Here is a 27,825-nt window from a genome sequence, read left to right as displayed (position 1 = left end):
GCTGGTACTCTAAATAGTGATACATGTTGTCTATTTTGTAGATATGCTGCTATAGCAACAAGGTGTAGCCGAATAGACGTATAGGCTAAGTTGCACCTTTGTAGGTGTACTAGGTAGGTTATGATGTGTTGGATAGACACATCTAGGGGATTGATGGTATTGTTATGACAATTTATCACAAATCGTTTCCACTTGGCTGCATAGCAGGCTCTAGAGGTAGGGCGTCTAGCCTCCTTAATGACGTTCATACAGTCAGGAGGAAGGTTAAGGTAACCGAATTCTAAGACCTCAGGAGCCAGATCGCAAGGTTGAGCTGAGCTGGGTCCGGGTGTCTGATCTCTCCACGGTTCTGGGTTAAGAGGCGTGGTGAGAGGTGTAATCTTTGGTGCGGGACTACTGACAGTTCCAGCAATGTGGTGTACCACGGTTGTCTGGCCCAAGTTGGATCAACTAGAATGAGAGTCAGTGAGTGTTGCTGTAGTTTGCGCACCACTAGTGGTATGAGTGGGAGAGGCGGAAAGGTGTACGCAAATTTGCCTGACCAGTTCATCCATATTGCATTGCCTTTGGACAATGGGTGTGGGTATCTGGCGGCGAAGCTTGGGCATTTGGCATTTTCGTGGGTGGCGAAGAGGTCTATCTGTGGTTGCCCCCACATTTGAAAGTATGGTTGAAGAACTTGTGGATGGAGTTCCCACTCGTGGATCTGTTGTGTTTGACGACTTAACAGATCTGCTATGGTGCTTTGGACTCCTGGGACGTGTTGGGCTAGGAGAAATATGTTCTGAGGTATAGCCCATATGTTTTGTGCCAGCTGGGAGAGCTGCAGAGTGTGTCCCTCCTTGTTTTTGGATGTAGTACATGGCTGTCATGTTGTCCGTGCGGACTAAGACAGCCTTGCCCGATTTTTGTTTTTGAAATGCTTTTAAGGCTAGGAATATGGCCAGTAATTCCAGGTAATTGATGTGGAATAACTTCTGTTGAGGTGTCCACCTGCCTCGCATGGTGTGATGTAATAGGTGAGCTCCCCAGCCGGAGAGCGATGCGTCCGCTGTCATGACAATCTGAGGAACTGGCTCTAGGAACGGTCGCCCTTTGGAAAGGTTTTTGGTGTTCCACCACTGCAGAGAGCGATGAGTGCGACCGTCTACCAACACCAGATCTGTTAGCTTACCTTTAGCCTGGTTCCATTGGCGTGCTAAGCACTCTTGTATGGGACGCATCTGGAGTCTTGCGTGAGGCACTATGAATATGCAAGAGGCCATCATCCCTATGAGCTGCATGAACACTCAAGCTGGGAGAGAGTGATGTGGCTGAAACTTGGGTAGGAGAGCGAGAATGCTTGCTATCCTTGCTGGACTGGGATAGGCTAGTGCTTTTGTGGCGTTTATTGTGGCACCGGGGTACTGTTGTGTGTGAGAGGGTTGCAAATGAGACTTGGTGTGGTTTACTGTGAACCCCAGGTCGTGGAGTAATTGGATAGTCGCGTGAGTGTGATGAACACACTGGTTGTTCGAGCTGGCTTTTATGAGCCAGTCGTCGAGGTATGGGAAGACGTGAATGTGTTGTCTTCTTAGATGGGCTGCGACTACTGCTAGGCACTTTGTGAATACCCGTGGTGCTGTTGTGACTCCGAAAGGGAGTACTTTGAATTGATAGTGCTGCCCGTCCACTACAAACCTGAGATATTTTCTGTGAGTAGCGTGTATGGGAATATGGAAATAGGCGTCCTTGAGATCTAAGGTGGCCAGGAAGTCGCCCTGTGAAAGTAGAGGGAGGACTTGCTGAAGTGTGACCATGTGGAAGTGGTCTGATTGTATATACAGGTTTAGTGGCCTGAGGTCTAGAATAGGTCTCAGAGAGCCATCCTTCTTTGGTATGAGAAAATACAGGGAGTAAACTCCCGTGTTTTGTTGGTGCAGGGGAACTAGTTCTATTGCACTTTTTTGTTGTAAGGAAATTACCTCTTGTTTGAGGAGTGACAAATGTTCTGCTGACATTGGATGCTGTTTGGGTGGAATGTTTGGGGGGTAGAGGTAAGTTCGAGACAGTAACCTGATTTCACTATTTGTCGCACCCACCTGTCTGTGGTGATGTTGGTCCAGACAGGAAGGAACTGTTGTAGTCTTCCCCCGACAGGAGTGGAATGGTCCGCGGGAAGCGGAGGGAAGTCATTGGGCAGGGGTGGAGACAGAACGGGTGGTGTTAGTCTTGCCTCTGCCCTTGTTATTGTTGCCTCGGTATCCTCCTCTGTGGTAACCTCTGGTGAAGGTGGATTGGGTGGGAGACTTGTAGGAGGTGGATGGGGTATCAGACGAGTATCCCCTGGAGTTGCTCCTGTAGGATGAGCAACGAAAAGAACGTCTGGGAGCTTGCAATTGCAAGGCTCCTATTGATTTGGCTGTATCTGTGTCTTTTTTCATGTTCTCATGGGACGCATCAACATTAGGGCCAAAAATGTGTTGTTGGTTGAATGGTTGATTGAGGGTAGAGCTTTGGACCTCAGGTTTAAACCCGGAAATGCATAGCCACGCGTGCCTGCGAAAGAAGGACGCCTGTGTTCACTGCTCTGGATGCGGTATCTGCTACATCAAGAGCACACCGGATAGAGGTGTTGGTGATAACTATACCCTCTTGTATTAGGTCGTTGGCCTTATGTTTGTATTTGTCCGGGAGGTGTTGGAGTAGGGACTTAAACTCATCATAGTGAGCCCTATTGTATCTGGCTAACAGGGCTTGAGTATTTGCGATGCGCCAAATATTAGCTGCCTGGGACGCTGTTCTTTTGCCAGAGGCATCCAGGAGTTTAGACTCCTTGTCGGGCAGAGCCGCATCACCTGTTGTCTGCGAATTAGCCCTTTTCCTAGCATTTGAGACCACCATGGAGTCTAATGGAACAGGGCCCCAAATGTAAGCTGGGTCTGTAGGGGCAGCTTTGTATTTTTTCTCAATTCTAGGATTGATGATTCTAGTCCTGACAGGGTCTTTAAACTCTTCTGTAGCGTGTTTTTAATCACCCCTTTGAGCATGGGTAAAGTGGATGTGGACCTTTGGGTGGTGTCGAAAGTGTCCATTAAAAAATCGTCTTCGACCGGTTCTGTATGTAGGTCGACCCCGTGGTACTGGGCAGCCCGGTGTATTAGCTGATTAAACCCCATGGTATCTTCTGGTGGGGAAGGCCTAGAGGGGAGATGTCCTCTTGTGGTACATTAGGGACGTCAAGCGTATTATAGTCATCCCAGGGGTCAGGGGAGCCTGGTGGACTGGGCTCATCTAGTGGCATGTTGTTGTCACCGTCCCCTGTGTCATCATATATGTCGTCGTCATCTACCGGTGTAGGGGATGGCGTAGGAGAACGAGGTTGGGGAGGTGGAGGAGGTGGTGGTGGAGGTGGAGAAGGTACCCTAAGAGGGGATGTGGCTATATCCCTCTTTTTAGGTGGTGTAGCTGGTGCAGGCATGTCCAGTGGTCTTTTTCTGGAACTGAGAGTCAATTGACCGGTTTTAGGGTTTTTAGCTAAAGTTTTTTGTTGAGGGTCTGGTTTAAAAAGCTCTTCTGAAGAAGGTTGGGTGTTCGGTGACGACATCGAGGGCTTTTTTGGTGCTGGCTGCGGAGCGGTTTTGGGCTTCGAGCCATGCGATTTGTCAGCGTCTGTGTGCTTCTTCGGTGTCGATTCTTTTTTCGGCTCCGAAGAGTGTGAGTCTGAACTTTTGAGGAGTGGCTTCTTCGTCGGCTCCGAGAGTTTTTTCGGTGCCGGGGAGTCGCTGGTTGGAGTCTTCTTCATCGGCTCAGAGTGTTTTTTCAGTGCCGGGCAGTCACTGGTTGGAGTCTTTGGTGCCGAGCGCTTCGGGGTGGAAGTAGCGGTCGGCCCCGAGGATGGGTGCGGCTTGTTTTTCGGTGCCGATGATTGGGTTTGGGCACCGGTGGCAGGCAGACTCGAGCCCGAGTCGCAGGAAGGCTTGGTAGGCTTCTTTGCGGGCCCGAGAGCGGGGCATGGGAAGCAGTGTGTCGGTGTGCACCTGAGCCCGAAGGCGAAGGTGTGACCGAAGCCTTTGTTGTTGTAGGGAGTGGGTCGGGGTCGACGTCTTTACTTACGACCCGTTGAGCTGGAGTCGCTTCTTCGACGTCGGAGTCATCGGCTTCGGAGGCGCTGATGAGCTCTTCTTCAACCCGCTCCTCTGACACATAGACGCCCTCCTGGAAGATGTCGTCGGGGATCGAACTCGATGAGCGAGTCATGGTCCTTCGAGCTCGTCAATCCCGGATGGTCTTCTTCGAGCGGAAAGAGGCACAAGCGGGACAGTCTCTGGCCTCGTGCTCGGGAGAGAGGCAGAGATTACACACCTCATGCAGATCGGTGTGGGGAAACTTCGACCCACATCGAGGACACTTTTTGAAAGGCGTCCTTTCCATGAGCCAGATGCCAAGGCTTGGGTCGGCCCGAAGGCCTTCTTCGACGACCGTAAACGAAGACTGGTAGAGATGCGCGCCTATTAGGGTTCGCGTTAGAGGCAATACCGTCGAAAGGGTGAAGGATTGCGCGTCGAAACAGGAATTGGTAACGGTTCTGAACTGGAGCGCGAGAAACACGTCCGAACCCGATGGCGGAAAAAAACAATCTGAGGATGGAGCCGACGCCCATGCGCACTATGATCCTAAGGAGGAGTCACATACCTCGTGACTTCCAAAGACTTTCCAGGACAAAAACAAGTGCAAACATCCGGACCCAACACCAGAGGGCGATCTATGCATAGTGTGTGTAATCTGCAGCTCATATGCCTCGAACATATGCTCTACTTTTAGATTTTGGAGCACCTTCCTTAACCTCTAAGAGAAAATGTTGAGAGAAAATGGTTTTCGTTCAAACCTGCTTCGTCAAATCCCAGCAGAGGATCAGTATTTTACACTGGGGAACATCACCTTAGAGTACACCATCATTTCTAAAATTAGTATAGTACCACTAACAAATTATGTATATTATGACTAAAATCTGTTATCACACTTTATATGTGCTACTTTGTGCTACCATGACAAATAAGATTTCTCTACAATGCATTTCAAGGAGGATGATGCCCCAGAGTACTGTAAACGCTGACACAACATGCTGTCCATGTTATGGCCAGCCAGTCAAGGGTGGGGGTCCCCCACGTGCCCTTTAGGGTCAGGATATGCCCACCCTACCCCTTATATATTGAATTCATTTTCAGGACACAGGGACCCTGTCCCCGAGTCCTACAATGACTGCCACAACATATTGTTTAGGCAGTAACCAACTAATCGGATTGACGTGTCCCCTTTAAAGCGGCCAATCAGAACAGATTTGACCCAGTAATCTATTTTATAAACCTAAATTACTCAAAAAACGGCTGAACATATTATAACTAAATCACAAAAAATACACTTTCCGAGTAAAAATCTAGCTTTCTGCCAAATTTGGTGTAATTCTGTCAGTTGTTTTTGAGAAACTAACACACTTACTGGATACTGTCACCAGTGATGTCATTGACGCAATTTGAGATGTCATTAAGGATGTCATTGAACGTGTCATGAATGATGTAATATGTGAGGTCATAAGCAGTGCATGTCGGGGCACAAGTTATAGTTAGCACTAATAACTGTAACTGGTGAATTTAACTTTCTTTTTTTAGTATAAAAGGTTACATTGTCTCTGAAATGTTCTTAGTTTAACCTTTGTTTTTGCAGTGTAGTTTTATGGTTTTAAAAAAAATGTAAAGTAATTTTTTTTTTTTAACTATAACGCTACTTTAAACTTTGCGTTTCTCTGTGAATTTCTTTTTTATTTTAGCGTAAAGTATTATTTTATTACCAAATGTAACACCTAGACTCACCTAGTAATTTTGAGAGCTTCATTGAAGACAATGGCAGTGCAGCAGGAAACTCAGAATAAACAACATTAAGTTAAAGCAGAAACAATGAACTTGGAAGAAAAAACTTTGGGAGGACATTTATGATCCGGATCAAGATTGTCACAAGCTGTTCAGCTGAGCATACGTAAAAATAATGACTGTGCTGCATAGGCGGCATTATATTACTTTATTAAAGTAAGCTGGGCTGCTATCAGCTTCCTTTGCTTCAACCTGGGGTGGTGTAGGGTGGCCTTGTTGTGCAGCTGCTGGTGTTCCAGAAGTGGATACTTGCTTCTCTGCAATTAAGCACAAGCTAAGCATCCTGAGTGCACACAGTTAATATGGTGCCACATTCCAGTGGTGCCAAAGCTGTACTGATTTGTTGTGCCACAGGAAAGCTCTCTATGGTGTAGCTTGCATGACACATGCTTGACAGTGAGTTTCTTTGTTCTCGGAGCAAAATCAAAAAAATGCCAGACCAGAGACACTTTGCATTTCTTGGCAGACTTAGATGTTGAAGTGCCCGTCTCCTACTCGGAATCTGAAGGTGACATATTCTGGTGTTCCCCTAAACAGTCCTAATAAATCTTGAAGAAAGATGCTGGGTGAGCTCAGGAGCAGATTTATAGATATCAACTTGCTGCTCTCAAATTCAAAAAAGAAGGGGGTCACTTCCTACATTAAATTTGACCCCAATGTCATCCAATGAATACTCTTTCATGGGGGTGCACCTAAGCTCGCAAGACTCTCACACGCCACTAGCGGGATCGTAGAAGAATGAATTTAGTATTAAGGTGGTCTAACTGTATGATGCATATGTATTATTGTTTTTTCAAAATATATAGAGGCACATTTAAATTAAATGACTGTATTGAAGTAATTTTTACTTTGTGTAAAATGAAAACTCTCACGAAAGGCCCATACGAGCCAGTCACACACACAATCCCCCGTGTGTACTCAGAGGGGTCGGAACCTACGTCTTTCACTCTTGTGGCCTACCCGCAAGAGCATGCTATGCTGTGGAAGCTAACATTAATAGACACAAGTCCTTTTAATTAATTTGTGACTACATATGTTTTCTACAAAAACAAAAATAATAGATTATCAAGATATATTATGAACACACTATTACTCATTTTGTTGATATACGATGCAGTGAGCATCCCATAAGACACTCGCCAGAGGACTGCAAGAGCGTAGACACACCCATAAAACACATTCGATTGGTTGAAATTAATGTTGTGATTTTTACAGGAAGTACCCTCTTCTCCTTACCTCATTTGAGAAAGGTTTTTGGATTCATTCATAGCTACTGCTGGGACCAGTCGTTATCTTTTCTATCTATCTCCTTGAGGACATTGTTGAACATGTCATTTTTGTCAGACTCAAACGAGCAGGCAGCATGACCAAGTACAGCAGAGCCTACCAAACCCAACAGGGCATTCCTTGCTTGGCAAATTTTTGATATTCTTGCTGGATCCAAAAAGGTGTTTGCTAAGTTAGCACATGCAAACTGTGCCATAAAGAATTAAGAGGCACAAAAGTACAAGTTACTTACCTTCGGTAATGATGTATCTGGTAGAGATGATTCTAGCCGCAGATTCCTTAACGTAGAATTATACCCAAGCGTGAGACTGGACCCGGAAAACTTTCTTGGCCCCAGCATCTCTGCGCGCCCGGGGGTGGTAGCATGCGACTCCGCCCTGACGTCGTCCGCGGGCGTGACGTCAGCGAGGTTACATAAGCCCCAATCTGGCGCACTGACATCAGTTTTCTTCGGAGAACCTTTCCGCGCCACAACGCGGAGCCATAACAAACAAAACTGTGGAGAGTGTGGGAACAGTGTGCGAAAAATCAGTGAAACAGAAAAGAGAGAAACGAAAGGTGAGGAACAGCACCAGTTGGAAAAGGGCCAAGCAAGAAGGCACAAAAAGCCATAGCGGTGAAAGCCATAGCAGTAAAGGAGCAGAGCACCGCTCCGAGGAACTCCTTCGCAAGTTAAGGCGACATCCTCCCTGGAGGCAAAAGCATGTGAAAAAGGCCATTGCAGATGAGAGAGAGAGAGAGAGCGAGAGAGAGACTGCAATCACGATCCACAACTGTGAAGGGCAACAAACCCGGAACAAAGGAGGAACAGCAATCTACCCCCAGACGACACCATCAAGGAGGGCCATATCCCCTGAAGGAGCGAAAAGGCCGAGGTACAGGCAAAAAAAAAAAACTCAGAGGACTGCAAGGGAAGCAGAAACCACAAGCAACTAAAATGGAGAAGAGTAAAAGCAGGCCCCTACACTGGAGAAAAAGCAGGGTGGAGGGACGCAGAAGCACACATGAACCAACCGACCATGTATCATAAGGGAAGGGGTGGAACAATCAAGCAGAACAAAGTATCCCGTCCGGGCAGAAGTGAAGCGGACACCCACAGGAGACAAGTCACCCGGAGGGAGGCGAGTTCAGAAAGCCAAACTAAAGGTCCTCGCAGAACGGGGAGAAAGGGCGGGTCGTGAAGGAATCTGCGGCTAGAATCGTATCTACCAGATACATCGTTACCGAAGGTAAGTAACTTGTACATCTGATAGATACTACTATCTGCAGATTCCTTAACGTAGAATAGATACCCAAACCATATCCAAAGGGGAGGAGGGCCGGCGAGAGAACCTCCCCAGTAGGAAGAAACACAGGGCCCTAGCAAGGCGAAGTGAAGATCAGGAGACCCCAAGCCCATTCAAGGTACAACGGCCACAAACCCTCGTAGGGACAGACAGCCGCAGAGGAGCACCCAGGAGGAAAGAATGACCCCAACTCCAGGGAGAAGAGGCAGAACCGGAGGTAGAGCTTGCCGTAGGAAAACACACAGTGACAGAGGACAGCGGAACAGGCATCAGCTGCAAGGAAGCAGGCAAGGCAGGAACGGCTTCACAGTCAAGGAACCCAGGCATAGGAAGAAAGGCACAGGTGCGCAAAGCCCCAGCAGAACAATCAATCAATCAAATAATTTGTAAAGCGCACTACTTACCCGCAAGGGTTTCAAGGCGCTGAGGGTGGGGAGTGGGGGGGTGCTGTTGCTACTGGTCGAACAGCCAGGTCTTGAGTCATCCCCTGAAGGTTAGAAGGTCTTCGGTTTGGCGTAGGTTGAGGGGGAGGGTGTTCCAGGTCTTGGCGGCGCGGTGGGAGAAGGATCTGCCTCCGGCTGTGGCTCTACGGATGCGTGGGACGGTAGCCAGGGAGAGGTCTGCGGAGCGGAGTTTCCTGTTGGGTACGTAGAAGGAGAGTCGACTGTTGAGATAGGCTGGGCCGGTCTTTTGGAGTGCCTTGTGTGCGTGGATCAGGAGCTTGAAGGAGATTATTTTGTCGACGGGGAGCCAGTGCAAGTTCCTCAGGTGGGGGGTGATGTGGTCGCGGCACGGAACGTCGAGGATCAGGCGTGCAGAGGCATTCTGGATTCTTTGCAGTCTGTTGATGAGCTTGGTCGGGGCTCCGGCGTAGAGGGCGTTTCCGTAGTCGAGTCTGCTGCTGACTAGGGCCTGGATGACTGTTTTCCTTGTGTCTGTCGGGATCCATCTGTAGATCTTGCGGAGCATACGGAGGGTGTTGAAGCAGGTGGAGGAGACAGCGTTGACTTGTTTGGTCATGGTGAGTTTCGAGTCGAGGATGACTCCCAGGTTGCGTGCGTGGTTGGTAAGTGCGGGGGGTGTCCCCAGCGATGCGGGCCACCAGGAGTCGTCCCATGCTGAGGGGTTGGGCCCAAGGATGAAGATCTCCGTCTTGTCTGTGTTCAGCTTAAGGCAGCTATCCTCCATCCAGTCGCCTTCATTCCCTGGTGGAGGTTGGATTTGGCGGTGAGGGGGTCCTTGGTGAGGGAGAGGATCAGTTGCGTGTCGTCGGCGTAGGAGATTATGTTGAGGTCGTGATGTTGGGCGATGCATGCGAAAGGCGCCATGTAGACGTTGAACATCGTCGGGATGAAGGGAGGATCCCTGCGGGACGCCGCAGATGATCTCGGAGGCTTCGGATCGGAACGGGGGGAGGCGGACTCTCTGGGTTCTGCCGGAGAGGAAGGAGGAGGTCCAGTCCAGGGCCTTGTCTCGGATCCCTGCGTCGTGGAGTCGTGCGCGTAGTGTGCGGTGGCAGACGGTGTTGAAGGCGGCGGAGAGATCCAGAAGCATGAGGGCCGCCGTCTCGCCGTTGTCCAGTAGGATCCTGATGTCGTCTGTGGCGGCGATGAGGGCGGTCACGGTGCTATGGTTGCTGCGGAATCCTGACTGGGAGGGGTCCAGGATGCTATTGTCTTTGAGGTAGCGGGTGAGCTGGATGTTGACTATCTTCTCGATGACCTTAGCTGGGAACGGAAGCAGGGAGATGGGCCGGAAGTTTTTGAGTTCGCTCGGGTCCGCCTTGGGTTTCTTCAGTAGGGCGTTGATCTTGGCGTGTTTCCAGCTCTCAGGGAAGGTCGCGGTCTCGAAGGAGAGGTTGATGATGTTGCGCAGGTGGGGTGCGATGGGACTGCCAACTTTGTTGAAGATGTGGTGAGGAAAAGGGTCAGACGGCGAGCCGGAGTGGATTGTGCCCATGGTCTTGATTGTGTCTTCATGCTCACGTTGGCCCAGGTTGTCAGGGGCTAGTGGTCGGTGGGGTGTGGTGGGTCCGGCATGTTGGGGCCTGTTAGGGTCGTCCGGGGGTTGAAGGTCGTGGATGTCGGCGATCTTGCGGTGGAAGAAGGTGGCGAGGGAGTCGCACAGGGCTTGCGACAGCGGGATGTCGTTGGAGCTGGGGTCGGATAGTTCCTTCACGACGTTGAAGAGCTCCTTGCTGTTGTGTGCGTTGTTGTCGAGGCAGTCTTTGAAGGAGGTCCTCTTGGCGGTCCTGATGGTTGCGGATGGCGTCTTTGTGGGCTGCCCGGCGACTTCTCGCTGTGCCATATGTTCTCCAACTTCTGGCAGGTGCGCTTTGACGCTAGGAGTTCCGGGGTGAACCAGTTGGCTCTCTTGCTGGTGTCTTTGAGGGTTTGTTTTTTCAGCGGGGCTAAGGTGTTGGCACAGTCGTCCATGCATCGTGTGAGGGTGCATGCACCATCGTCGGGGGTTGGAGGGGTTGGTCGGTGGGTTGAGTGCGAGGTTTGTCTGCAGTTGTACTTCCATGATTTTGCCAGAGCAGCGACGGGGGATCTGTAGGGTGCGGTGATGTGGGATGGGTTTCCGGAAGGTGAAGTGGATGCACTGGTGGTCGGTCCAAGTGGGTTCGGAGATGTGGCTGAAGGAGACGTGGGGGCTTGAGGAGAAGATGGTGTCGAACGTGTGTCCGGCGATGTGGGTTGGCGTCGTGACGAGCTGTTCAAGTCCGAGGTTGGCAAGGTTGTCTATCAGGGTGGAGGAGTTGCTGTCGTTGTTGTTCTCCAGATGGAAGTTCAGGTCTCCGAGGAAGATGTAGTCAGTGGAGGTCAGTGCGTGCATGCTGATGAAGTCGGTGGAGGTCAGTGCGTGCGTGCTGATGAAGTCGGTGATGGCGTCGCAGAACTGTGGTCGGGGTCTGGGTGGTCTGTAGACGAGGGTGCCTCTTAGGGTGGTCTTGGGGTCCGTGTGGATCTGGAAGTGCATGTGTTCGTCGGTGCTGAGAGTGTCGTTGGTGTTTGTTGAGACCCTGATGGTCTTGTGGACGATGGTGATCCCTCCTCCGACTCCGTTGGTGCGGTCTCTGCGGGCGATCTTGTATCCGTCGGGAATGGCTATGGCGATGTCTGGAGAGGAGGCTTCGTTCATCTAGGTCTCGGTCAGGAAGGCGACATCTGGTGATGCGGTGTCGAGTAGGTCCCAGAGCTCGACGGCGTATTTGCGTGCGGAGCGGGTGTTGATCAGGATGCATCAGAACTGGTTGTGTTCTGTCGTGGCGGGTGTCTCTGCGTCTTCGATGCAGGAGAAGCTGCAGTTCCGGCAGGCGAAGGGACCGTGGGTGCGCTTCGGGGCAGCCCTGCAGCAGATGAGGGTCCGTCCTGAGTTGAGAGCATTGAGGGTGCTGGCGTCGTATCGGAGGCGGTCTTCATGGCTGGTGCGGAGGCCAGGGGTTCTGGCGCTGGGCGCGGTCCAGGCATGGACAGGTGCAGATGGGCTTGCCTTAGGTGCGCCATTGGCGCGGCCACGCAGCGGCCGCCATTGATGGGGAGGGGGGAGGGAGGAGCAGCTGGGAGGTGTGAGGCGGGTTGGAGGGGGCAGCGAATGGGGACGGGGCCAAAGGGGATGCAGCGGAGGGCCTCGATTTCGGTTGTGACAGCAGGAACGCAGGTGGACGGGGGGAGCGACCTACCTGGCAAGGTCAAGAGGCACAGGCACAAGGTGGCACAACAAGGGCCACGGCGGTGAGCCAGCACAAGCAGGCGTGCACAGCCGGCAGTGGACAGCACCATGGAGCAGCGCACCCAGAACAAGCCAGGCGCAGGCCGAGGGCAGAGGCCAGGAAAATGCAGAACAAGCCCCGAAGAAGGATCGTTCAATAGACACACACCAACCCACAAAGAGAAATGGAACCAGCCATAAGAGAAAAAGGGGAAGACATAAAGGACGGACCAAGCCGTCAACCACAACACAGGAAAGCCAGGAGAAACCCAGCTCCCCTGGAACACCAGACAGAGGAACGGCCGAAACGCCGGACAGGAAGGCGGAAACGCCACAACACGACACCATAGACAGCATGACAAACTGTCAAGCGATGTAGTGAACACCGAGAATGACGGAACCCGGAGCAGCGCAAGCTGCGCCCGGACAAGATACAAGAGACCGCACCAGCGGTATACAGTGATGCCAAGAAAGGTAGGGAACCCGAAAAAGGGGCAACCATACCTCCCCAGCGCAGGACAGAGCTATGCAATAGCTACAAGTACCCCACATAGGGTATGATACGTCCCACTAAAACAAGGGAACACCTCTTAGGGAAAAATCCTGCAGCAGAGGACAGAACATAACGGACCTGCAGATAGAACCACAGACGGCTTGTCAATCAGCCAATCAAAAAAAACACACAGAAGACCCAACCTGAGGACACATATGGGTGGATCACAACCAAAGAACCACAAAATCCAAAGGGGCTGTACCAGCAGCCAACAGCACAAAGGGGTCAACTTAAGGACCCGAAGGCACGCCAACCCACCAGAACAGACAGATGGTCCAATCAAACAACGCCGCCCATAAAGCAGCAGAGGACCGGCAAGCCAAGTTTACGGAGGGGGAGGAGGAGGAGGAGGAGGACGGAGCCCCGCAAGGAGCCGCTGAATGGCAGCATGTGCATGGGTGTTAAAGAAAAGCACCACATCAAAGGGCAGGTCAACGAGATGCTCCCTCACATTCTCAGGGAATACGCTATCCCTCAGCCAAGGATGGCGACGGAGAGCTACTGAACTTGCCATTGTGCGGCCAAGAGCATCAGAAACATCCAGGGCCGAACGAAGAATAAACGCGGCCAGCTCCCGGCCATCCAGCACATGGCGTCGCAGATCAGTGGAGACACCTTCCAGAGAGGCAGAAGACAGAAGGGACTCCACGGAATCCCACAAGCTGGAAGTAGCCCTGGCCAACACACAAAGCGTGTTGAGCGCTCGCAAAGCAGCACTAGAGGAAGCAAAGAGGTTCCGCCCCCATGAATCTAACCATCGGGCCTATAGTGACGGAGGACACAACACCAAAGCTAAGGAAGGAAAAGCAGTCTGCAGAAGAGGGCCCTGGGTAGAAGGGTGGAAAGAAAGGCAGACTGGGTCGTGCGGAGCAGGACGGTGGCGGTGGAGGAGCGACTGGGGGACCGGATCCCCCGTGCAGGACACCCCCAGAAGAGAATTATGGAGCGAAGCTTCGAAGTGAAGAAGCAGCTCCCGTCCACCAGCGCCCTGATGGAGAACCTCAAGCAAATGGTCCGTAGGGAATGGGGTGGCAGGGTCCCCCATGTGCTAAATGCCAGCGGCCGTGGAAATGGCCCAGGAAAAGGCCGTACACGCCTCCGTAGGGCGTCGAGGGGGGGGAAAGCAATTCCTCCGTGGACGACGGCTGTAAACTAAGCCTGCCATCCCTGAATCCAGCTGGAGGAAGAAATGGCCAGCCCCGGAATGGTGGAAGATTGACGGACGAGTGGGGGACCTGAGGTGCCTCTGGAAAAAGTTGTGGCTCGGGGACGGCGAAAAGCCCTCGCTAGAAGACGCTGGGGAAAAAGTCATGACGCGGTGGCCCGTCTCCGGGGAAGAAGAGACAAAAAGTTGGAGACGAGTCAACGACCCGACACCGGCACGGAGCCTTGGCGTCCGCCACAGGCGCCGGCGTGAGGTCGACTGGCGCCAGCGGGGACGCCGAGACGACCTCATCCACCACTTGCACCCTAGGAGAATGGGGCGGGGCCGGCACTGGGCTGGTGAAAGAACGGCGCCGAAAAGGCACCGACTCAACCTCCGACGAAGCAGCCGCCTGCGTGGAGAGACAAGAGGAACCCGGGGACGTGCCCCGGCCCCTAGCCAGCACCCGCGGCGCCTCCAGGGTCGCTAGGCGGCGGCGCATGAGTGGCGTGAGGTCGACTGGCGCCAGCGGGGACGCCGAGACGACCTCATCCACCACTTGCACCCTAGGAGAATGGGGCGGGGCCGGCACTGGGCTGGTGAAAGAACGGCGCCGAAAAGGCACCGACTCAACCTCCGACGAAGCAGCCGCCTGCGAGAGACAAGAGGAACCCGGGGACGTGCCCCGGCCCCTAGCCAGCACCCGCGGCGCCTCCATGGTCGCTAGGCGGCGGCGCATGAGTGGCGTCAGCTCGGCTTCTGGCAAGGCCGCCGCCTGCCCAGAAGACCTAGGAGGACTCGGGGCGAGCCGCGCGTCCTGGCGACCTCCCGCGACACCACAGGGACCGCTTCGGGAGTTTGCGGCAAGGCAGAGGCGCCGTGGGCCGAAGAGGGGAACCCCGTAGGGCCGCACCCCGATGACACCACACCTCGAGAACCTGAAGCCGAACCAGTCGGCGCTGGGGCCGGAGCCGCCGGCGACGCTGCGGAAGGCCCCGCACGTGGCAAGGGATCCGCGGACGTCCCAGGAAGAGGAGGAGGAAGGGCCAGGAAGCCTGCAGAGCCGCAGCATAGGCCTCCATTTGGGCCCTAGTCGCCCTTGCGCCGGGAAACGGCGGGTTGGGTGGTGACGAATGAGGCCGCATGTCCCGCGGACACCCCGCACCCTCCGCAGAGCAGGGACCAGGCCTCGGAGACAAGCTGTAAGACTTACCGACGGGCGAGCGACGCCCTAGGGGCCTCGGTGATGGGCGATGCCGGAATCGGAAGCGGCGATTCTTGGCTTATGTAACCTCGCTGAGGTCACACCCTCAGACTACGTCAGGGCATGGTTCAGGGCATGGTACCGTCCCCCGGCGCGCAGAGATGCTGGGGCAAAGAAAGTTTTCCGGGTCCGGTCTCACGCCTGGGGATAATTCTACGTTAAGGAATCTGCGGCTAATAGTCTCTATCAGATACACATTACAGCTTTGACACCAAAGGTATGTGGCGCCATATGAAGGCAATGCATCCAGCACAGTTAGCTAATGCCAAAATGCAAAAAAGTCCAACGGTGGCATCGACTTCTAGTTGAACAACTTTTGCACAAGCAGGCGATCGAGTACCTCCACAAGTACAAGCTTGGGAGGCAGACTGTAATCCTGCCTACGCAACCAAAGTGCTGTACTGCCGCCTGTGCAGCACTATTATTTTTGCCTCCAAACTAAGCTGCGTTGCATAAGACAAACTGGTGCAGGATCATTTGCCTCCAACTTGAGAGCTCCTACGTTTTAAGAAGTTCTGTATTTTAGATTTCTCCCCATAAAACCAAAAAAACAAAAACATTACAAAACAGTTCTACAAAACAAGAAAAGGCTCCTTTCTAGAGCTACCCTACATGCTCAATATCCGACTATTTTATGTTACAGCTCTCTTTGCCTATTTTTTTGTCAAAAATAACTCCTGCGAGAGAGGGAGTACCTAAACGGCACCCACCTACATATATTTGTGCAACTCCAGCAAGAGTCTCACAAGCTCATACATCTCATCTCTAGCAACTGGCTAAGCAGAGTACAAAGTACAGTGTGGGAAGAGGCTGGTCTCTCTGCAGAGACCTCTTACCAGTATGGCACACATGCACAGTAGGGAGTTGGGAGGGAATACACTCCCAGCTAAGCCCTCTCCATAGAGTAATTGGTGAGCCTAGTAGGGTGTGGAGAGGGATGGATGTCTCCACTGAGACCTCTCCCTAGGGTGACAGCTGTGCATACTATGGTGTAGAGAGGGTCGGACCTCTCCACTGAGACACCACTCCAGGCTGATGGGTGTGCTTAATAGGGTGTGGGGAGAAAGGAATATGCTACTTACCAGTATGCATCTGTTCTTGGCATGTAGAGCTGCAGATCTACACACTTTTGCATATATCGCCATCTGGTTTTGGGCCCGGATATTTGCAGTTTGTTTTTCCTCTTGGAAAGTCTTTGGAAGTCACGAGGTCGGTGACTCCTCCTTTGGATCGTATTGCGCATGGGCTTCGGCTCCATCCTCAGATTGTTTTTCGCCAGCAGGGAAAGATGGAGCGTAGTAACAACAGTGAAGAAACCCATGTGTGTTGTATCTAAATAAGATAGACTGGAACAGATACAGGTAGCCGGGGAGGCGGGTGGGCGTGTGTAGATCTGCAGCTCTACATGCCAAGAACAGATGCCTACTGGTAAGTAGCATATTCCGTTTGAGGCATATGAGCTGCAGATTACACACTTTTGCATAGACTATATAGCAGTTCCCAACCTTAGCGGGGACCACCGGTATCTGTTGCAGTGGTTTGAAATAATGTTTTTAGTACAGCCTGGCCCACACTAGCTTGTTGCTTGATTTGCACATCTACACAATTGTGTTTAGTGAAAGTGTGCGGTGTTGAACAGGTAGCTGCTTTGCAGATATCATCTAATGGGATGTTCCCTAGAAAAGCCATGGAAGCCCCTATCTTCCGTGTAGAATGGGCTTTAGGGGGAACGGATAGCGTCCGTTTTGCTGCCTTGTGGTAGCAAATCTGGATGCATTTTACAATCCACCTAGCTATCCCTGATTTTGAGATGGGGTTGCCCTTGTGTGGTGGAGAGAAAGAGACAAACAGTTGTTTGGTCTTTCTGAAAGGTTGTGTTCTTTGGATATAGTAAAGTAAGGCTTGTTTAACATCTAGCGTGTGTAGAGCCCTTTCTGCAACAGTCTGAGGTTGCGAGAAAAATACTGGTTATTCTACAGATTGGAAAAGGGGAAATGATTTTAGGTAGGAATTTTGGGTTGGTACGGAGAACAACCTTGTTCTGGTGCATTTGAAGAAAAGGTTCTTGTATGGTAAGTGCTTGTATCTCACTGACCCTTCTAAGGGAAGTGATGGCTACGAGGAAAGCTGTTTTCCATGTGAGGAATTGCAGTTCGCATTTATGCAATGGTTCGAAGGGAGGCCCCATCAGCCTTGTGAGAACGATATTTAAGTTCCGCACAGGTGAGGGTGGTACTCTGGGGGGAATTATTCTTTTGAGGCCTTCCATGAAGGCTTTAATGGCAGGTACTCTGAAAAGTGATAGGTGCTGCCTGTTTTGTAGGTAAGCTGCAATTGCTGCGAGGTGTAGCCGAATGGAGGTATAGGCTAGATTACACCTTTGTAGGTGGAGTAAGTAGCATATGATGTGTTGTATAGACATGTCTACAGGATTGAGTGTGTTGTTATGGCAATAAACAACAAATCTTTTCCACTTGGCAGCGTAGCAGGCTCTAGTGGTAGGGCGTCTAGCTTCTCTGATGACGTTCATACAGTCAGGGGGAAGGGTTAGGTATCCGAATTCTAGGATTTCGGGAGCCAGATCGCAAGGTTGAGCTGAGCTGGGTCCGGGTGCCCTATCTCTCCATGGTTCTGGGTTAGGAGGCATGGTGAGAGGTGTAGCTTTTGGTGTGGTACTACCGAGAGTTCCAGCACCGTGGTGCACCACGGTTGTCTGGCCCATGTTGGAGCTACTAGGATCAGTGTGAGGGAATGCTGTTGTAGCTTTCGCACCACTAATGGAATTAGTGGGAGAGGTGGAAAAGCGTACGCAAATTTGCCTGACCAGTTCATCCATATCGCATTTCCTTTGGACAATGGGTGTGGGTATCTTGCGGCGAAGTTTGGGCATTTTTTGTTTTTGTGGGTGGCAAAGAGGTCTATCTGTGGATGCCCCCACATTTGAATCATGGAAAGGGGCTGAAATCGTTACAATTTTTAAGAAAGGGGATCGTTATGATCCAGCAAATTACCGCCCGATAAGTTTAATTGATCTTTTACAAAAAACTTTCGCCAGACATATTTTAAATAGACTTTTAACGTGGATAAAAGAGGAACAGATTTTAACTAAATACCAAGCAGGATTTAGGTTAAAAACTAGCACAGTGGATCAAGTGTTTAGATTCATGTGTATTTGCTGGAAATATATTAATATAAGAAAGGGAAGCCTGTACGTAGCATTCATCGATCTAAGGGCTGCATTTGACCTTGTACCCCGTAAGCTACTATGGTCCACCCTTAATGATATGGCAGTCCCCAGTGAGCTACTCAAGGAAATAATTAGACTCCACACAGGAAATTATGCTAGAGTTAGATGGGGCAAGGGAGGAGAAATTTCGAAAGATATCCCTGTGGATCGGGGCGTCCGCCAAGGGTGTGTGCTGGCGCCCACACTCTTCTCTTTATATGTCAATAATATACCTAATTATCTAAAAGACTGTAAACATGACTCCCCGAAATTAGCAGATGAGGCGGTCACCGCATTACTTTTTGCTGATGACACAATCCTCATCTCCCAAACCCCGCAAGGCTTACAAAACCTAGTAAACACTTTTAATAATTACTGTGTGGAAAAGGGGCTAGAAATTAACTCATCCAAAACAAAATATATGTCCATAAACCCTCAGAAATCCTTTAGAAAGAATCTGGCCCTAAAAAACCAGAAATTGGAATACGTCGAGAGTTTTAATTACCTGGGTATTATGCTGGATAGTATGCCCCATTGGAAAGGACAATTGGAAAAAAGTAATCTAATTTTAAAACAAAATCTAATGCCTATTCTAAAGGTGCACGGCAGTAGCCAATCTAAATCAATTACGCCGGCACTAGAATTATTCAAAGCTAAGGCCCAATCGGCAGCACTCTACGGCGCTGAGGTCTGGGGTTACTCCTGCAACAACACTTTTAGGAAGGAAGAGAATATCTTCATACGCAGGCTACTTAAAATACCAGTAAGAACACCGATAATTCCAGTTTTTCTGGATATCAATCTTAAAAGAACTGATCACCAAGCCACATTAAGGCCATTACTCTATTGGATTAGATTATAGACAACCCCTGAGTTGAGCGACTATAAGAATGGACTGTTAGAAATAATTAGGATTGATGAATATAAATGTATTCCCTGGCTAAAACATATTTCCCAGTGGTTTAAAAAGCTTGGGTTTTCCCATTTTTGGGAATATCCCCAGAACATGTTACCAATCTCAAAAAAACTTCTGAAATCTGCTTTCTGGGCATACGTAAAGAATGAAGTATCCACTAGCTCCACACTAGGTATATTGACACAGAAATTCTTGTCCGTTAAGGATACTCCCGTATTCGAACAATTCATGGACGAGATAAGACCACCATTAGCTAAAACACTGTATTTACAATGGGGTCTTACAGATTGCTGCAAATACTAGTAGTTGGAGGGGCAATGAAGATGATAGTGGATTGTGTACCCTTTGCTCACAAAAAGCAAAAGAAAATGATGCCCATGTACTGTTTTTCTGCCCTGTTTACAAAAAGCCAAGAGTTCGATGGATTAAACCCCTGTGTATAAACATGGGGTTTAGGTTTTTCAAAGAGGCAGAACGTACACTCAAAGCAAATACTTCACAAATAATAGTTTTCAGCTTAAGTAGATTCCTGTTTAATGTATATCTCATAAGGAATCAGAAAGGATGTAAGCTATAATATTTAAAGGCTGGTTAGATAACCTTCTTGCTTGGTCAGACACTATGAATTTTATTCCTTTCCCCTTTCAAAATGTATTATAATAATCTTTTAAACATTATCTGGCTTTTAATTAATTTATATGTTTTTAGCATAGCTGTGATAGAATTTAATGTGATTGATCTCCATCTTTATTGCCTGGAATTTGGACTGTGTATTATATATGTTCTTTTAATATCTATGTATGTTGCTTTTATAACAAAATAAGTCGAAATAAAGCTGAAATTGAATTGAATTGAATTGAAAGAACGGGTTAAGAACCTGCGGGTGAAGTTCCCACTCGTGGATCTGTTGCGTCTGTCTGCTGAGCAGATCTGCCATGGTGTTTTGGACTCCTGGGACATGTTGGGCTAGGAGAAAGATTTTGTGTGGGATTGCCCATCTCCATATGCTCTGTGCTAATTGAGAGAGCTGTGGAGAGTGTGTGCCGCCTTGTTTTTGAATATAATACATGGCCGTCATGTTTTCTGTGCGAATGAGTACTGTCTTGCCTGAAATCCTTGGTTGAAAAGATTTTAGGGCTAGAAAGATTGCTAGTAACTCCAGATGGTTGATATGGAGTAACTTTTGTTGAGGCGTCCATGTGCCCTGCACTGTGAGGTGTAATAGGTGAGCTCACCAGCCGGAGAGCGATGTGTCCGTTGTTAGTATTATCTGGGGAACCGGGTCCAGGAACGGTCGACCTTTGGAAAGGTTTGTGGTGTTCCACCACTGCAGAGAGCTATGGGTACGACCGTCTACCAACACCAGATCTGTCAGGTGCCCCTGGGCCTGGTTCCATTGGTGCGCTAAGCACTCTTGGAGTGGACGCATCTGGAGTCTTGCGTGAGGCACTATGAAAATGCAAGAGGCCATCATCCCTATCAGTTGCATAAACACTCGTGCTGAAAGGGAGTGTTGAAGTACAAATTTTTGTCGCAGCGCCTGAATGCTTGCAATCCTGGCCGGACTGGGGTAGGCTATTGCTTTTGAGGTGTCTATGGTGGCACTGAGGTATTGTTTTATGTGGATGGTGTTAGCTGGGACTTTTGGTGGTTCACCGTGAAGCCTAGTTGGTGAAGTAGTTGGATTGTAGTGGCGGTGTGGTGTACACATTGGTTGTATGAAGTGGCTTTTATCAGCCAGTCGTCCAAGTATGGGAAGACGTGAATGTGTTGTCTTCTGAGGTGTGCCGCCACTACCGCTAGGCACTTGGTGAATTCCTGTGGTGCTGTTGTGACTCCGAATGGGAGCACCTTGAACTGGTATAGTTGTCCGTCCACTACAAATCTGAGGTACTTTCTGTGAGCATGGTGTACTGGAATGTGGAAGTATTCGTCTTTCAAGTCCAGTGTGGTGAGAAAGTCGTTCTGGGAGAGGAGCAGAAGCACCTGCTGAAGCGTTACCATGTGAAAATGGTCTGAGTGTATGTGTGTGTTTAGGGGCCGGAGATCTAGAATAGGTCGTAGAGTCTCGTCCATTTTTGGTATTAGAAAATATAGGGAGTAGACCCCTACATTTTGCTGATTGACGGGAACGTGTTCTATTGCCTGTTTTTGCAGGAGGGAGATACCTCCTGCTTTAGTAATGTGGAATGTTCTTGTGACATTGGGCGTTGCCTGGGTGGAATGTTTGGGGGGGTAGATGTTAATTCCAGGCAGTATCCTGACCGAATATTTGGGTCACCCATTAGTCTGAGGTGATGGTCTCCCAGATATGAAGGAAAATTTGAAGTCTGCCCCCCGACCGGAGTGGGATGGTCTGGAGGGAGTGGGGGGAAGTCATTGGGTAGGCAGTGTGGCAGAGCGGGCGGTATTTGTTTTGCCTCTGCCTTTATTATTGTTGCCCCTATAGCCGCCTCTTTGATAACCCCTTGTGAAGGTGGACTGAGTGGGGAATTTGTAGGAAGTGGACGCGTTATCTGAGGAGTAGCCTCTAGATGTACTCCGAAAGGAAGAGCGGCGAAAAGAGCGCCTAGGATGGTGTGACTGTAGGGCTCCCATGGACTTCGCCGTATCCGTGTCCTTCTTCATTTTTTCGAGGGCCTCATCTACCTTTGGGCCGAATAGGTGTTCCTGGTCAAATGGATGGAGGCTTGTACCTCTGGTTTAAATCCTGATATTCTTAGCCAAGCATGGCGACGGAGGAGAACGCTAGTATTAATGGCCCTGGAGGCTGTGTCTACTGCATCTAAGGCACAGCATATAGAGGTGTTAGTGATTGTCTTACCCTCTTGAATTAGTTCAATGGCCCTAGTTTTATATCTTTCAGGGAGGTGGTGCATTATGTTTTCCAATTCATCATAATGTGCCCCATCATATCTGGCCAATAGCGCTTGGGTGTTGGCGATACGCCATATATTGGCTGCCTGTGACGCAGTGCGCTTTCCTGATGCGTCCAGTAGCTTTGACTCTTTGTCAAGTGGTGGTGCTTCGCCTGACGCCTGGGAATTTGTTATTTTTCGTGCAGTGGAAACCACTAGGGAATCTAGGGAAGCTGGCCCTTTGATATAGGCGGGATCTGTGGGGGCAGCTTTGTATTTTTTTTTCTATGCGTGGGTTAATGACCCTGGCCCTAACTGGGTCTTTAAAAACCTCTGGCGCATGCTTTACCACCCCCTTAAGCATAGGTAGTATGGAGGTAGACCTATGTGTGGTATCAAATGTGTCGAGGAGGAAATCCTCCTCCACTGAGTCAGTGTCCAACTCTACCCCGTGATAGTGTGCCGCCCTTTGAAGTAGATGGTGGAACCCTAATGAGTCTTCCGGTGGAGATGGCCAGGAAGGGTAAAGGTCATCTTGTGGGACGTCGGGGATATCTGGGTTATTATAGTCGTCCCATGGGTCTGGGGATCCTGTAGGGGTGGGGTCTTGGGGCACATCCCCAATATCGTGATATGGGTCCCCCTGTTCATCATCATCTGGAGACGGGGACGGAGGGCGATGAGGTGGGGGTGGAGAGGGCGGAGGGGGGTGAGGTGGAGAGGGTGGAGGGGGTGGAGGAGGTGGGGGAAGGTATTCTGAAAGGAGAGGTAGCAGAGTCCTTCCTCTTTGGAGGTGAAGGCGGAGCTGGTTTGTCCAAATGTCTCTTTTTGGAAGAGAGTGCCAAATGTCCAGTTTTTGGATCCTTGGTGAGAGTCTTTTGCAAGGGATCCGGTGTAAATAGTTCCTTTGAAAGTGTTTGGCCCGTCGGCGTCGAAGACGTCGGGGCCGATGTCTTTTTAGGCTTTTCCGTGCTAGTGTGCTTAGCACCGGATTTGGGAACCTCCGATTTCTTGGTCGGCGTCGAGATGGACTTCGGCTTGGAAGTGTCGGTGCCGAGGGCCTTATGGGGTTTGGTCAGTACCGAAGATGGCGTCGGTACGGAAGAGCTAGGTTTCGACCCCGAAGGGTTCGGTGCGGAGCTCGGTGTGGAGGTAGAGGTTGGTTTCTTTTTCGGTGCCGAAGTGTGTTTCTCGGCACCGCTCGTAGGCTGGCTCGAGCCCGAGCCGCCGGAAGGCTTACTTGGCTTCTTCACCGGGCCCGAAGGTGGGGTGTGTGAAGCAGTATCTCTGGTCTTGCTTAGGCCCGTAGGCGAAGGCGTGACCAAAGCCTTTTTGGGTGTTGGCGCGGGTGTGGGGGGGGTGGTATAGTACTCACGACCCTCTGCGTCGGAGTGATGTCTTCCACATCGGATTCATCGGCCTCGGAAGCAGTGACGAGGTAGTCTTCGGTGCGCTGCTGCCCCGGATCTCCGATGTTGTCTCCGAAGATTTCGACTGGAATGGAGATCGAGGAGTGTGCCATGTTCCTTCTGGCTCTTCGGTCTCGAATAGTCTTTTTCGATCGGAAAGACTTACAGGCTGGACAGTCTCGAGCCTCGTGTTCGGTGGAGAGGCAGAGGTTGAATACCTCATGAAGATCGGTGTAGGGGAATTTGGACACACATCGAGGGCACTTCTTGAATGGAGTTCTTTCCATCAGCCAGGACCGGAGCTTGGGTGGGCCCGAAGGCCGCCGTCGACGACTGGAACCGAAAATTTGTCGATGAGAAGGTGCGTTGATTGAGGAGATCGCGATCGAAACAATACCGCGATTTGAGGTGAGGATTCCGCTTCGATCGTCGAACTGGAAAATGTTCGGAACCGGAGCGCGAAGATTACATCCGAGCCCAATGGCGGGAAAAAACAATCTGAGGATGGAGCCGAAGCCCATGCACAATACGATCCAAAGGAGGAGTCACCGACCTCGTGACTTCCAAAGACTTTCCAAGAGGAAAAACAAACTGCAAACATCCGGGCACAACACCAGATGGCGATCTATGCAAAAGTGTGTAATCTGCAGCTCATATGCCTCGAACCTGCCCTTTCCACTGACATCCTTCCCAAGGATAACGGGCATGTGTAGTAGGGTGTGGCAAGGGTCTCAACTCTCCAGGGACACCTTTCGCCTAGGTACAAGTCTGCATAGTATGGTGTGAGAACAGACTGACGTCTCTGCTGAGATCCCCCTCCCTAGGGTGGCAGTCAAGCATAGTAGGGTGTTACTGGCCTCTTCACTGAGACCTGTCAGCTGGCATGATTAGTAGGGTGTGGGGAGAGACTGTCCTCTCCACTTATACCCCAGCCCACACTGATGGTTGTGCATAGTAGTGTATGAGAGAAGACTGCCCTCTCTGCTGACACCCCTCCCCAGGATAATGTGCATGCATAGTAGGGTCTGCAGAGGGACTAACATCTCCATGACACCTCTCCCCTAGGTGGCAAGTGTACCCAGTAGGGTGTGGAAATAGACTGACCTCCCCATTGAGACCTCTCCCAAGGGAAACGGATGGCTGTAGTAGGGTGATGGGAGGAACTGGCGTCTCTGCTGAGACATCTCCCTTAGGTGACGGGTGTGCATAGTAGGGTGTGGGGAGCTACTGGCCTCTCCCCGAGACCCCTCCCAGGGTGATGTCATGCAGAATAGCATGGGAGGGAGGGACTGACCTCTCCACTAGGCAGCGCAGTGGTCCAATGAGATAAGACCCCTCATTCACCTGGAGCTCACACTAGTTCTGTGTGATTACACTCTACTACAAACCGCTCTAATTCTCCTTCCAATATAGGAGGCCAATGCGATAGTACAGCCAAAATGAGTAGGATAAGTCATCACCCACTGAATGTGAAAAAATATGCTCTTTGTACCAGTAGATGAACATCGGTTTATAAAAATGCTTCAATAATCAGATGTATTTAAATACATTAAACAAAAATACATTCAGGAATATCTTAAACTTCCTTAGGTATCCACCTACCGTTGGTTTACAAAAGGTGTGGAGAACTCTGCCAGGAGGCGGAAATTCCCAAAATATGGCAACATCCCTTCTCCCTGAAAAGAAATTGCACAACAAGACATGATTTGGATGAGTTAAGATTGGTCATTAGCTTTCCAGCTACAGATACATCACTATGTCCACTTCAGGCACACTAAACTTTATTGACATAGGGGCCCGCAAACTTCCAGCTCTTTCTTACTCTTGTTATAAAAGCAAACAACATAAAGTTGTTGGGCTGTACGAATGGGTGAAATGGTAATTTCAGATGCAATGTTTATACAAATGTTGCGCTTTGCTTTGGCTGCAGATTATGGGAAACCATTTCTTCAGGCTGAAAGGTCTGCAGAAACAAATCAGACATTGCATATGATCTTCTAGAAAACCAATTTTCTATTGAGACACCTTCCAATAAAGGTGGCTTTTTGCTGAGATTTCTTCCACAAGGTTATTTTGCAAGCTTTATGAACTTTGTAAATCTTTCAAAGCTTTGAAAGATCTTCATGAAGCTTCCAGGGGAAGAACTCTAAGTAAAACCACAAGCGAAGGCATGATTAACATATGGCTATTTTCGCTCAAGATAATACTTTTGAGCATTGTAAGTGGAAAGTGAACAACGCACGATGATGCATATAAATCAAATGTATGTTATGTTGTGTAAGCATTTTACACAACATAACACAATATCAGTTTAATTTACTTGTACTTCTACATACTGGTTAGGCCACATTCTAGCTGGGAACATATTCAGGATGTGGTAGAACATTCCATTCTATTAAATATACGCAGGCTACACAAAAGCAATACTAAAATTTTTGCAAATTTATAAAAATGGCATGCTCTAAGCTCGAGGGTGGTAACAATGTTAACCTTTCGAAAACATACACATTTCTGCTATCTTTATTAAAGTGCTCTAATTTGTATTGTATTGCAAACCTACTCAACGCAGGTTTTGAGCTATACTTTTAAGGATGCAAAAACTTAATGCTGTTTTTTTAAATGTCATTGTTTTAAATACTCTGAGAATGCTGAAAGCAATTTGCTATGTTAGTTTTCAATCAGATATTGGAAATTGCAGGTCTGCAAAATCAGAGCCCAGACTGGAGGAGGTGTTGTTCCCTGTTCTCTTCCATAATCTTCTCTTGGTAAACTGTGAACTAATTTACCATTAGCTTTAGTAAGAAAAAGGGTGAAAAAGGTGAAGAAAAGCAAGAAGAAGTAATCAAGATTCATGAATTAAAGTTATGAAAAACGTCAACAGAGAAACAATGTCCCAACAATACCATATCACAAGAAGCAATATTACAATCACTAATATAAAAATCAGTGCAGTTTCAACAGGAGAAAATAGCAAAATTAATAAAAAGTCTTACCTGGTGAGTGCATCTGCAAGAGAATAACTCTCAATCATACTTACATCTCTTCTGGTGCATTAAGGTCTACGAAATAAGCATTTAACACAACATACCACAAGGCCAGTTCAATTTGCTAGTACTTCTACATACTGGTAAGTCCACATTCTAACTGGGAAATTATAAGTGCCCAGCATAAACCAACAGCATCAACAAGAGACAAGACAGGAGTTATAATGGTTCAACTGAATCATTTCATTGACTTCGTTTCGCTTTAAGGAGATATGTTTTGAAAATCAGTCCATAAAAGTTTAGAACATACGTGTATACAAATGATTTAAGAAAACAAGATTTAAGTACATGGTGTCTTACAACATTATATTGTAGGGTATGTTTTCAAAGTGCTCTGCAAATTAGCAAATTCCTGAACTTAAAGAGTTGCAGGGAAATCTGAATAATTTACTTAAACTCACATTTGAATTATCAGCCGAAGTCCCATTACCTTGTATGTTGACAGATATAGATATTTGCTGCAAACTAGTGAAATGTGTTACAGTTACAGATGTGCCTCTCTATAGTTATACAGTGGCTGACTCACTTATTCTTTACACATAAAGCATATAGATTTCTTTACTGCAAAACAATGTGAAGAATATTTGATGGCAGACAGTAGTTATAGAGAAGACACTTAACTGGACAGTTGTACATATGTGCAATTTACTATTTTATTCATATTTTACATATGTTGTCTCGTGTAGTAAGTCTAAATTGTATATAGCACGTTACAACACGTGCTTTTACTACGCAGTAGGTAACAACGCGGTCATTACAACGACTGCATTGTCACAACACGATGCCATTAATACGCAAGTCATTACATCGACTTGCACTTGACGGCGCTGTAACATTAGAAATGTATAATTTACTATATCAACTCCAGCCTACGCAACAGTATGGAAGGTGTTGGAATAGTAAATTATACTATTCCTTATGTTAGAGCGCCATCTACTGCAAGTCGATGTAATGACTTGCGCAGTAATGGCATCACGATGTAACAACGCGGTGGTTGTAACGACCGCGATGTATAGGTCGTTTCCCGTCTAAATTATGTAGAATATAAAATAACAGGACTCTGGTTATGCACCACACACTTACACACAATTTGCACTTCTATTTTTCTGAAAACAGGGACATCATCGTCAGGAGTAAAATACACGATAGTGAGTGTAATGAGTTTTTCAAATAATTGCTCAAAATATTTGTGACTCAGAACCTTAAATGTTTTACTTT

The 27,825-nt window shown here is 49.0% G+C and overlaps 1 protein-coding gene across 3 annotated transcripts in view; it reads right to left on the bottom strand.

Moving 5' to 3' along the window:
• The window catches only part of TLCD4 (TLC domain containing 4), a 442,351-nt gene that overhangs the window by 185,894 nt on the left and 228,632 nt on the right, over positions 1-27,825 (bottom strand). For all 3 annotated transcript variants that reach the window (XM_085601497.1, XM_085601496.1, XM_085601495.1), the window contains exon 6: positions 25,166-25,239. In XM_085601497.1, the coding sequence (XP_085457623.1) occupies positions 25,166-25,239 (74 nt within the window). The remainder of the gene's footprint in view (positions 1-25,165; positions 25,240-27,825) is intronic.

The sequence above is a fragment of the Triturus cristatus genome, chromosome 4_2, assembly GCF_964204655.1.
Source record: "Triturus cristatus chromosome 4_2, aTriCri1.1, whole genome shotgun sequence".
NCBI classification, from domain to species: domain Eukaryota; kingdom Metazoa; phylum Chordata; class Amphibia; order Caudata; family Salamandridae; genus Triturus; species Triturus cristatus.
This window is presented reverse-complemented; position numbering and strand designations above follow the sequence as displayed.